This window comes from Dermacentor albipictus, chromosome 8, assembly GCF_038994185.2.
Source record: "Dermacentor albipictus isolate Rhodes 1998 colony chromosome 8, USDA_Dalb.pri_finalv2, whole genome shotgun sequence".
Taxonomy (NCBI): Eukaryota; Metazoa; Arthropoda; class Arachnida; order Ixodida; family Ixodidae; genus Dermacentor; species Dermacentor albipictus.
Window position 1 is genome coordinate 99,036,323 of NC_091828.1, and position 12,454 is coordinate 99,048,776.

Consider the following 12,454-nt stretch of genomic DNA (forward strand, 5'->3'; position numbering starts at 1 on the left):
CAGAAGGATCTTTCAGAACACTGACGCGTAGGCGGGAGGACATGTTAGGATGTGACGTCCCGACCTTTTGCGTTATTTGAGTAAACGACGTTTCAAATAAATGCTCTGGATCATAGCAGCATCATATACGAGACCGCATACCATTTGTTGCTTGTATTCGCATACAAATGGACCCAAACATCAAGCGTATTAAATTATGGGGTTTCATGCGGCAATACCACGTTCTGATGAGGCACGCCGTAGAGGGAGGCTCCGGAGGATCGTACCCTGCGGGGTTCCTTAATGTGCGCCTAAATCTAAGTAACACGGGTGTTTTCGCATTTCGCCCCCCATCGAAATGCGGCCGCCATGGCAGGGATTTGATCCCGCGACTTCGTGCTCAGAAGCCCGACACGATAACCACTAAGCAACCATGGGCAGGTAAACACCAAGTGTTATTAGACAGACTTGATTCCCTGTCCGGCGTTTATTTAGCCAATAGCTTAGAAAATTGTACATATTAGAATATTATTCAACTTAGAGGGGACACTTTACGAACGCGAGGAAAGCAAATACTAATGAAATGGGGTGAAAATGCAATTATCGACAGATAATTCATTCAATTGAATAGGTAAACGCAATATCGATATCGTTATAGATTACGGCAACAAATAGTTGATGCTTCAAGTCGGAAAAAAGAAAGGGAGTTCCACTTAAGAAAATAATTGCTCGTAAGCTGAACGAGCAAATATGGGTATATTTGCGTAAGCACTGAAAAAGAGGTGATGGCACGTGGCAATGTCAACGGTCATTTGGTTTTATCGTAACAAAACCAATAAGCAGTAGTTCATTCCCTCGTAGATTGTTATTCCGTGCAAATTTTGGGTAGTTCGAATGGACATACCCACGTTTTGTCTAATTTTTATGTTACTTACTACGTTATATATCAGCACAGTCGCTAATGAAGACTGCCAACGGAAGCATGAATTGCTGTGTTTCCTTCATCGTATTTTTCTTCGGCATTGGCTACTAAATTGATACGTGCCCATTCGCCCCTACCGTTCCTCGTGTGATAGATATCCTTGTGCTTCCACAACGTACTCTTTATCCACGAGAACAATTGAATTCTTGCGCTAATCGTAGTCACGGTGTTTTTCAGGTTCCTACGAAAAGGGCGAGTACAGCCTCATCAAGTTCGTCGCAGTCAAGGTGAGAGCTCTTCGCGATGTAACGTCTGCATTAACAGAAGGGGTCGCGGGTTCGTATGGGCTGCTCAAACGGCCTCGGATGTTTACACCAGACGGCACGTCGTGCGTGTGATATGTTGACATGTCAGAAAACCCTGTGACGAGGTAGCCAAAATGCAGTCATAGCCGCGTGTTTGGAAGCGTAGGTAACATCTGAGCCCGCCGCGATGCCATTTGAATACGACTATACGTCACTTCGATGTCTGTGAAGTTCAATCATTGCCACCAAAATTTTTCGCATGCTGTCAGCAAAACAAATCAGTACAGATGATTTTGGAAGTAACGTCATGTATGTTTATATTGCATGGCAACATTCTATAGTCATCATTTCACCTGATAAAGTTGTGTTTGGCAGTGCACGTGTGCGTTTTCGAAAAATTAGAGAATGCTGGCAACAACTCCTCATCGAGAAAGACGCTACTTGTCCCATCTTTACTTCATTTTAGAAAGAGTGCTGGCAAGGAATGCTACGAGCACTCACCCCCGATAAAGGAGTCACCCCCAATTGCTTTGCACTGTAAGAGGAGTCATTACAACATTCATTACATTTGATAAATGTTACGACATTTGATAAAGGATTCACCTACATTCGCTTTGCAATTTACTCCCTTAAGGGTGCATAAGTATAAATATGTTTAAAGCTCATATTACACCTTTTACGGGTGTAATAGTACAACTTATATACCAAGTTACACCCTTATGATTCCTGAAGGAATTAGTCTACAGTGTGCTCGATCGACTGTAGCCAGTTGTGACAGCAAGGGAGTTCATCTGGCGGGAGTAAGTGTTGAAAGTTCACATATACTCCCCAGCGGGAGAAAGTTTACTCCGATCGCGTAGATTGACTCCGCTCATGAATTGGCTCCGTCGGCGTATCGGAAATGTGTCGAAGATGAAAATGTTCATTTACAGCTGCAGATATGTAACCCGCGAAATGAGTTACTCCCTGTCGGTTTTAAACGCAGCGCACTGCTAAACATGTAGTACTATAGCAACACCTATTTGCGGGAGTAGTCGTTGTTCCGCATTTCTAGAGCTCTAAGCAAAATTTACGCGCTTTGGGACTTAATCCTTGTACAAAAATTGGAATCCCTGCGGCGTCCATTTCCTTTCTAACGCTCAGCGCTTGCCACTTTCATGGCAGAACAGCTGTGCCACGCTAATACGTGCGTACCATTCACGACCTCAATACACTAGGCGCGTAGTATTTGATAGTTTTAGTATTGCGTCAAACGCCTGCTTAAGCGTGCGACGCAACGTGGACGCTAAGATCGGCTGTGGTACGCGGTACGTTGTCCATTACAAAAGCGGAATAGAGCGAAACGCTGAAGCTATATATATAACATAAACATATCCGCTGCCATCTTTGTCTGAATGAATGAAGGAATTTAACCCGAACATTTCCTTCTGGAAGTTGCTGTCACCATCGGTCGTGAAGCGTACCCGCATCGTCCGCAAAACACCGACCATGCTTCACTTTGTTTTCTTGCGGAAAACGTGACTCGTATCGGCTTCACTTTTGGCCGTATCCTTTGAAACGGGCCGAATGAACGAAAAACTAGAAGCAGGTTTTGACGCCATCTCGACAAGGCTACGGCAAACATGAGTTTAACTCTCTCCTTAAGCCTAACTACTGCGTGGCTAATCGAAAACGCATCTGGAAAACAGCGCCCATTTGCCACCAATACGTCACTGCCAAAGCATCATTACGTAAATGTGACGTGAATGTTACGCATTGTTACGGTGTGAAAATGTTGCACTTTGAAACGTAGCACAATTATTGCAACGCGTGGAGAGTACTTGCAACTCCTTTCCGTAGCAATAAGTTGTAGTGCCGTATTTAACTGCGTTTCCAATAGTTATTACATACTCCTCAACGGAGCCTGCTTTGCACTCCATACGGTGTAGGTTGACTTTTCTTCTGAAAGGTCAACTTTCAACTGGGGTATTCAATCAGTCAGTTGGAGGGAAGTGCAAAAAAAAGTGAGTTAGAAATCCTCTAGGAGCACTTGCACCCAAGCACCCGCCAACCCTCCCTTTGTTACAACGTAGCAGTCTGTGACAGGTTCGCCGTCGTTAAACCATTGTGACAACGATTCTGCGACACTGTGACGTGCAGAACACGGTGTCGAGCATGTGCACGCACTGCGGCTACGACAGCATCATGCTGCTGAACGCCGTCACAGTGTACGGAGTCACGGACAAGCCACGGGAAGTGCACTTCAACAGGCTGCCCACCAACTTCACCTACAACCCAGCCGGACAGGTGGGCAGACGATCCGTTTGCGCACGGAGAGTACTTACTGCTTCTGCGAACACTGCTTAAGGAAGTGCAGTGCTCCACACATAGTGCGCCGTCTCTTAGAGTTCAAGCTGTGATGGTCCCTTGCAGCCTGAAGCACTGAAGTCGAAGAAATCGAACGAAGGGTTAGCGAAAGGAGGACAACCGCAAACCCTTCGTACTGTTTCTTGCTGCATTTCAGCGATTCCCGCTGCAGAAACCACACGGTGAACTTAATTAGGCCATGGGGGTATTCTGTAAGTGCCCACCTAGTAGACAAGTTCATCTCGCCTACAGCTCAAGTTCTGTTTAGCTGGGCTTAGGGTACGCGTCAGAAGGAGACCGGCGCCCCACACGATCAGCACTTCAGCAGCGGAAGAAATGGACTTGTCCACCGGGTGGACACCTACAGAATATGCCCTAATATGCACTACTATAGAATGTAGAATAAATTACACCATTAAAAGTGAGCATACGTGTGTAACTACGTCTATAACTCGCACCGTTACACCATTTTTTATTGTAAGGCTGTGAGTTAAAGACACCCTTACACCCTTAATCAGTTTCATGGGTGCAAATATTTCAGTGTATGCACGGAGAAGCGAGAAACGTCATCGACCAAATCTACACACAGTTGCACGTCTCACTGTTACGCCGGTGCTGGATTTCTGAGGTGCTGGCGTGCAACGTCCTCGAAAAACTAAGGGGCTTGAACTAGACTTAAACAGCACCTTGTAAAAAAAGAAAAGAACACGGAGACTGCCGCAGCTTGAATAAATACAGTAGGAATTTCGCACACTTTGACAATTATCTTCAACAGCGTACGCATAAGTTGCTCTGTCGTATACAGTGAATAACCGACGAAAGGAAAGCTTGAGAGGTTAATTTACACCCTATCGCAGCAATTGCTACGAAGGAAACCCATACGGGTTACTCGAAAGGAAAGCTTCGCAGTTGAAGAAAAATTCGTCCTGGTAAGGGACTCGAGCCCGGGACCATTGCCTTTCCGGGCCAGCCGCTGTACCATCCGATCTAACCAAGCGGCTAGCGGATCGCAGGTCGAAGTCTAATTTGTCAACAACTCGAAGCAAAGTCAAGAGTCTCACGTAGTAGATGTAATTCGAGCGAGGTACAATATACGGACTGTTCCCAACGTGCAGGTGCCCCCGCCAACGCGATCTGACTACGGAGGGAGATTATCAAAAGCAGCCTAGATAATGTGAAATATTCCGCAGGAGCAATTCCCTTATCTGTTGCTGTTGTTCATGTTCGTTGCAGTTCATGAAGGTGTCGAGCCTGCACTACCAGCTCACCAAGCCATTCGTGCTGACGTGGAACCGCTAAGAAAGCATGGCACACCGCACTCCTTGCATTTTGGCTGGTCGCAATAAAAGAGCCTGTTTTCCGCGCCCATTATGGGAAGTGCAGTTCAAGGAACCGGCTGCGGCTCCTAAGCCAGGCTGTTCCAAGTAGAGCATGCCCTTTTTTCGATCTAGTCCAGTCGATAATGTATCTACAGTTGTGCATCGTGTATTTCTCTATACATAAGCTCTTTTGAGAAGGATGCCTGCGGTTAAACAATACGCTAATCCGTTCTGGAATACGCAAGTAAACGGCGAGCGTTTTTACAGTCAAGCTATCTATGACTAGGATCTGGAAAAAGTGTCCGGGATGCTGACAAAAACAAATCATGTGGGCCGATCCTGCTGATAGTGCAGAGGGGGTCCAAGCTCAATGGCGCATACCCCTGGGGGCTCGGGGACCTGCAAAGCGCCATTGAACTACTCTTGCCACACGCGGGACTCAAAGAGGTCCCAGGCACCAGAGCAAGAACACACGTTTTTAATGGTGATGACGATGATGATGACCTTCATGTGTTAGGCGCATGCCCACTCGCCGCACAAACGCGCTAGTGCCTCGGGTCACGCGTTCGTCGTCGTAGTCTTTCACAGCTGGTTCCGTTGTGCAAAAAACCATCATCATCAGCTATGACTCGGGCGTCGTCGTCTTCTCCAGCAGGCTCCGTTGCCGCTCATCATTCCAGCGTAGAATTTCGCTGATGTCTTCGTAATGGGGAGGCCGCGTTTACGGGGGTATGAGCCATTGCTTAAGGGGGTATGAAGGAAGGAAGGAAATCAACCTTATTCGAGGTCCTGCAGGCCACGAGAGCTTTGGGCTCTCATGGAGTGGGCGTCTCCCACGACGGAACCGGGAGGTTGAGTTTCCTGGCGGCGTCGTGGACCTGCTGGACGGCCCAGAGTTGGGGAGCGAGTTCTTCGCTCCGGATTGCTTCTTAAACTTGCGCTTGTCCTGTTCTTAGGTCCATTCGTTGTCTTACTTCACGGACTCATTAGGTGGTACAAGAATGTGAGTGCGTACCAATATCGCCACGATGACAACAGATTAGGACAATAAATATGTATGTACCTTTGTTCAATATTCAGGATCACCTCTGTGTCATGCGTTAAACAGCTTCGCTGGTCATCCACCTTCATAGAGTGGAATGGTGGCAGATCTTTTTTTTTTCATTACATACATTAGTGTAATGGAGTGAAGGCAAAGGCTCAAGCCAGTGAGTGGGGGAATAAAAAGGATTTTAAAGAACTCCTGCGACTGCCGACGTTCAAGAGGGTGGAAACTCGCACCGTATGAGCATCTTGCTACACCGTGGTCTTGTTCTTACGTGACCACTTCCCCCTCCTTACCCCACGAGCACTTTGAAATCTTGGTAATTTTTTACCATGGTCTCTTCGCAACGACGCACCTTTGATGACCGATCGATTTTAAAGAGAGCTGCAAGTTTAATGCGTCCGTCGGCAGCCGTTTGATGTCGGGGGGAGGGGGGGGGGAGTGGAGGACATCGCTGTCACGTCAGAGAGATGCCCACATTGCCTTCGCGACGTTATCCTCCATGTAACGGTGACAGACTGACACTTACGTCAGTGCCAAACGGGGCTGGCAAGCAATATTTGTGGAATGAATGCATCTTTTGAAGTACACGTGGCACAGATGCAGACCCAACAGATGCTATTTGAAGTTTGAAGTTTATTACAATTTTGACAATACAAGATTGTCATGGTGCCGGAGCAAAAGGCGAGACTATATACGCCTGACTAGGCCCCTGGCGCCACGAGCACAGCGGACAACAGTGCGGAGATATTCCGTTTGATGAATCCACCGTAGGCTCGAGATAAAGAATAAAAGTTAATTATTATTGTTATTGCTGTTGTGAATTAATTTTGTGTTATTTGAATCTTACTAGTTATTGAAGCAGAAACACATCAATTGTGGAAAATGGGAATTATTAGTAGGATAACCGTTTTGGGCCGCAGAGGTAGTTATACATGGCTCGGCAAACATTTCTGTGGCTGTATCCGGCTGCCGATGCTCCAAGTGAGAGTACATCAGTCTTACATAAATTCAGCCCGTGATTGCGAAGGGGTACATCCAACCATCGTGTTCGCTGAGCGGACAACCGCCGACACGAAAGAAAAAAAAAAGCGATGATGCTGATGATGCCTGGAACCAAAGGTCGCTCGCTTCACTTCGTCTTTGTCTTCGGTCAAACGAGCAACGTAATCCGCCCATACTTTACTAATCTGTCGTCGCTGTTAACGTGTCATGTAAATAAGTTTGGCGCTCAGAGGAATTTCCTCTGTCGTGCTCACAATACAACTCTTTATTTTCTCGCTTTTTTTGTATCACAAGTTTAAAAATTCATTATAGGGCAGAACACAGCTGGGCGACGCGGCAAGAGGGTTCATCGAAAAGAATAAGACGAAGAAGAATAATTCATAGCACTTGTGTAGTCTGCCATTCCAAGTGGTTGCAATTATCGACGCCCTTTTTTTTCGTACTGAGGCAGGTAAGAGCCACTGTATTGATCTTACGTTCTTAATGCAACAGGATCAACATTGGTTTGAAATTCCAGAATAACAGCGCCTATCAAGGATGTTACAACCAATGGCTCGATAGCGCGAACTTAGCTTACTACCCGTCACAGTGCCATAAGAACAGTTGGGCAAAAGGAGGAAATGAAGTTATGGTAAAATGCAGCTTACGTTCAACTAAGCGTTCCACTCACATAGATACGAGCGTGTTTACTGCTAGCAGGCCAGAACGCTCTGTGTCAGGCTGAGCTCAGTGCCTTCCATGGAGCAATTCCACACTTTCTCCTTCCTTCTGTGCCTCGATGTCAACAAAACTACAAAGGTGGGGGAACTGCAGTCACGTGATGCTTACGTAGCGCTCTCCAGGAAGAGCCAGCTATGATCGAACAATTAACGACGTATTGTGACTTGCCATCCACGAGCACATGTCGGGCTGCATCCATCGCACCAGCTATAGCAAATGCTACCCGCTTGTTTATTTTGTTGTGTACACTAAATTGACGAAGCTTGACGCTTTTTCTCAACGTAGCTGAGATGGTGGACACCGTTGGAGGTGCAAGAAAGGCACTGCGACCAAACAGGGTGATGCCGAACTTGCGCGGTGTTCGCTTGGCCGACCTCGAAGGAACGAGGGGCGTCTTCACCGGCTCAACCATAGACTACAGGTCGCCCTGTACGGCGGGCGAGCACCGGACATGCCGCATCGTCTGCCAACTGTCCGTCTGGAACGACGTTCTCTCGGACGCGTACTTGGAACTGCGCAAGGATCCAGGCCGAGCAGGGTTCCTCTCTCTGGTGACCCTCGAACAGGCATACCCGTCCGCCGCCGAAGACCGCAAGCTGCACCGATACGCCACGCTAGTTTACTGGCTGCTCAAGACGCACCGCTGCGTCGCCAGCGTCGACGTCAACTTGCGCAGTCTCGGCGCGCACTACGCGCTCGTCTTCGCGGCACTTCGAGGGAACCCGTCCGTCAAGCACCTGAAGCTCGGCCTGTGGACTTACTGGAGCGATAACCAGGAGCCCCGCGCCATCGCCTCCTGCCTGGAGAACATCGAAGAGCTCGAGTGCCGCCTCTTTCCCGACTGGCCGTCGCAATTTCTCTCTGCGCTGACGATCCTGCTGAGCAACGCGACGTCCTGCTCGCTGACCTCAATCATGATTCCCAAGCTACCTCTGCGGAACAACAAGGCCGGCGCGTTGTTGGAGGTGCTGGTGACGAACAAAGCGCTGAAGAAGCTGTCGATGCGCGTCTCCGACCTCACCACAGCTTGGATCAACCACCGCCACAAGTTTCGGAGGCACCTGGTCAACACTGGCTCGTTAACGGCGCTGAGCGTCTCGGATCTGGTCGAAATGCGCAAGGACGTCTTCAAGTGGCTTCTCGAATGTCTGCGGGAGAACCGGACGCTAACGCACGTCGCTCTGCAGCGCGTCGTCGTCGACCAAGACAGCGCGACAGTCGTGGCGAAGATTCTTGCCGAGAACGGCATACTGCGCTGCTTCAACATGTCAGAAATGCGAACGGATTCTGTAGCGCGGCGGGTAGACTTCTTCGACAGCTGGCTACCGGCGCTCACCGATAACGACACGTTGGAGGAATTCACGCTGCCCCTGAGCGCCTGGAATCAGCAGCTGTGGAAGCGGTTCTTCGGTATGCTACCGACGAGGGGGGTCACGAGAAAAATCACGATCGAGATCACCCAGGACGACTACCATTCCATGCCTACGGTGTACGGAGTCCTCGAAGAAACGCCGGGAGTGGGACGCTTGGTCTTCTTCAAGCGCCTGAACCCACTGAGCAGCTCCGACACGATGTGGAACGAGCCGTCTCAGTGTCACGCCTGGTTGTTCCACGACACTCGAGAAGTCTTCTCGGCCATTCTGCTGCAGCTGCCGTCGCTCAGTCACGTGACCTGCGCGCAGTTCCGCATATCCGCCAACCTCCTCGATCAAGCCACGTCCGCGACCATCTCGTCCTACATCCGAACGACCCGCACTCTGAAGAGGCTCTGTCTCGCCTGCTTCTCCATTGAAACCGGCGCCGACAATGCGATGGGTTTTTGGAGCGAAGTTGTCGAGTCGCTCGCCGCTAATACGAGCTTGACGACAGTGGCGTTGAAGCCCAGGTACATTACGGAAAGCGCCATTCAGACTCTGGCGAACGTGCTCAAGTCGAGTCGCTACATCCACACGGTGCAGATAGACTTCGAGGAAAGCGCGGACGCTGACGCCTTCGTGCGAGCTGTGTCTGCCGGACTGGCGGAAACGTACGTGCTGCTCAGCATCATCTTGAGCGGCTACTGCGACAGCCGAGTTCCGAGAGAGTGGTTCGCCGTGCGGGACACTGCTCGCCGGAACTCCTGCTTGGTGGCGCTAGCTGCCGAATTCGTGAGCGGTCATCGACGCGACAGGTACGTGAAACGTGGGACGAGGGGATAGCTCTTTTTAGAGTGGAGCTGTTAGAACGTCGCCGGGTTTTTCTTGACGTTAGCAGCTTCGCTGAGCTGAGGGAGAGAGAGCTGGGAGAGAGTGAAAGCAGAGTATAAAAATAGCATCGCGTGACGCGGCGAGGGTGGGTGGAGCCTAGCGGGGTAGAAGGAGCGGTGTCCACCCGAGCGTGGAACGCGGCCCGGATGCGTGCCTTCTCCGGCGGTGCGCGAGGCAGGGGGGTCAGGCTAGGGAGGAGGGGCGTTCTCCGGCAGCTACTATAATCCATTTCAATCAAACATCAGGGGGGGGGGGTGTATTCTGTAAGAGTCTACCTAGTGGACTGTCCATTTCGGCCGCTGCTAATTGCCTAGGGCCGCTCGTCTCCACCGCGCTCGTACAACTGCATCCAATCAGCAACGGCCGAAATGGACAGTCCACTAGGTAGACTCTTACAGAATACCCCCCCCCCCCCCAGGTGCAACGCTCTGGAAGGTGCGCAAGAAGTTCGGTGACCGAATTGTATCACTACGCGCGTTCCGTCCATGCCTCACCGCACGCCAAAGGCGCACACTCGCGGGAGCGTGCACGTGAGGCTGCCGCATGGGGTTGGCAATAAAAAAACCCGTAAAGATACGCAGTTAAAGACAAATTGATCTAGAACAACGCATTAGATAAACGTATACCAGAATTTTTTTCGAAGTATTACTACTACTAGTATTACTATTACTACTACTACTACTACTACTGCTACTACTATTACTACCACTACTACTACTACTACTACTACTACTGCTACTACTACTACTACTACTACTACTGCTACTACAACAACAACAACGCGTGCAACTCCTGCAGGTACTGCGCCGGAGCCCTGGAACGCGTGCACAGCCACCCCGCGCTGCTCGGACAGGTCGCCCAGCTGTCGTCCGTCGGCGAGGTCGACGCAGCCGCCTTGGTGCGCGAGGCCCTCGACAGCATCCAGGGCATCCACGCGTTCATGAGGCTCGCCGGTGTGGTCAAGGAGCGGGTGCTTTGCCGCCCCGGCACGGATATCGGAGGCGCACAGCTGGACGGCCTCGACGACAGCTGCTGGAGGCTCGTGAGGCGATACCTGAGGCTGGACGACGTCGTGGACTCCGCGTCGTTGCCGTCGAGTTCGTAGGCCATCGTTCAAAGCCCAGCGGCGAGCGTCCGAGCTGGCAGCCCAACCGGACGCGTATATTCTATTGGCTTACAGCTCTCTAGCCCCTTCATGTTTTTGTTTATTCGTTTCTAATGAAAGGTAGACGCTCTGATCGACATTTACGAGTGTCGCGTACGGAGAACGCCTCGGCTAATGAAGGCCTGCAGTCTCCGATTCTACGAAACCCTATATGACACGCAAGGGGCACGCAATCCGCAATCCGCCCCGTTTCAAAGGAGATGCCAAGCAACCGCCATCATCATCATCGCTGTGGAGAGCACGCGAGGAATTGCGGGTCGGTGTGACAGACGCCGGAGCCTGCACCATCTCGCAGCTGCTTCGCTGAGAGACCTGCCAGAAGACAACCGTGCCGGACACGGGTGTCTCGTGCAACCAGTGTCACCCTTTCTGAACAAAGCGGTGCGGACCCTGCGGTGGGAAAGCGCTCGTCAAAAAAAAAAAAGAAAGAAAAGACGAGCACCGAATGAAATTACCTCAGCTATTCGATTCGTACTCGATTAGAGAATTCTGCATTTGAATCTGCCGAATATTCGTCTAGGGTAAGATCACGGATGCTGCATGGTTAACACCTGTTGTGTAAGCATGTGATTCATCTGATTCATCTCGTCCAGGTGTGCTTGAAGTCTTCTGAGAACCATGCGTTCCATGACCTTGCCACACAGGACGTGAGCGAGATAGGGCGGCGATAGTCGCGGCGCTACAGTAGTGGTTTGTGTCAGCATAGCTTATTAAGACAGTCGTTCATCATCATGCAAGTTAATATGAAACGCTGATGTACGTTCGCTATAGCATAAAGCACATTTCCCGTAAGGGAGCTGTGCTTTGTGGTTTTTGTGCTTCCACGTCTAAACACCTTCGTCACTGAGCTACGCTTAGCTGAGCTAAGCCACTGCCAATTTTTTTTTTTCACACAATGTTGAACAGCAATGGCTCACAGCTGGCAGCGCGTCTGAAGCCTGTGTGTGTGTGTGTGTGTGTGTGTGTGTGTGTGTGTGTGTGTGTGTGTGTGTGTGTGTGTGTGTGTGTGTGTGTGTGTGTGTGTGTGTGTGTGTGTGTGTGTGTGTGTGTGTGTGTGTGTGTGTGTGTGTGTGTGTGTGTGTGTGTGTGTGTGTGTGTGTGTGTGTGTGTGTGTGTGTGTGTGTGTGTGTGTGTGTGTGTGTGTGTGTGTGTGTGTGTGTGTGTGTGTGTGTGTGTGTGTGTGTGTGTGTGTGTGTGTGTGTGTGTGTGTGTGTGTGTGTGTGTGTGTGTGTGTGTGTGTGTGTGTGTGTGTGTGTGTGTGTGTGTGTGTGTGTGTGTGTGTGTGTGTGTGTGTGTGTGTGTGTGTGTGTGTGTGTGTGTGTGTGTGTGTGTGTGTGTGTGTGTGTGTGTGTGTGTGTGTGTGTGTGTGTGTGTGTGTGTGTGTGTGTGTGTGTGTGTGTGT

The 12,454-nt window shown here is 50.0% G+C and overlaps 2 protein-coding genes across 3 annotated transcripts in view; both read left to right on the plus strand.

The window, feature by feature from the left end:
* LOC139048890 (lysosomal alpha-glucosidase-like) overlaps positions 1-4,920 on the plus strand; it is a 108,269-nt gene extending 103,349 nt beyond the window's left edge. For both annotated transcript variants that reach the window (XM_070523810.1, XM_070523811.1), the window contains exons 21-23: positions 1,139-1,188; positions 3,346-3,492; positions 4,786-4,920. In XM_070523810.1, coding sequence (XP_070379911.1) covers positions 1,139-1,188; positions 3,346-3,492; positions 4,786-4,851 — 263 coding nt within the window. In that variant the 3' untranslated portion in view covers positions 4,852-4,920. The remainder of the gene's footprint in view (positions 1-1,138; positions 1,189-3,345; positions 3,493-4,785) is intronic.
* A 2,334-nt stretch (positions 4,921-7,254) lies between these two features.
* Positions 7,255-11,671, plus strand: LOC139048524 (uncharacterized). The gene is made up of 3 exons (XM_070522925.1): positions 7,255-7,372; positions 7,927-9,811; positions 10,686-11,671. The coding sequence occupies exons 2-3, from the start codon at positions 7,932-7,934 to the stop codon at positions 10,990-10,992; spliced, it is 2,187 nt and encodes a 728-aa protein (XP_070379026.1). The 5' UTR covers positions 7,255-7,372; positions 7,927-7,931; the 3' UTR covers positions 10,993-11,671.
* The last annotated feature ends 783 nt before the right edge of the window (positions 11,672-12,454 follow it).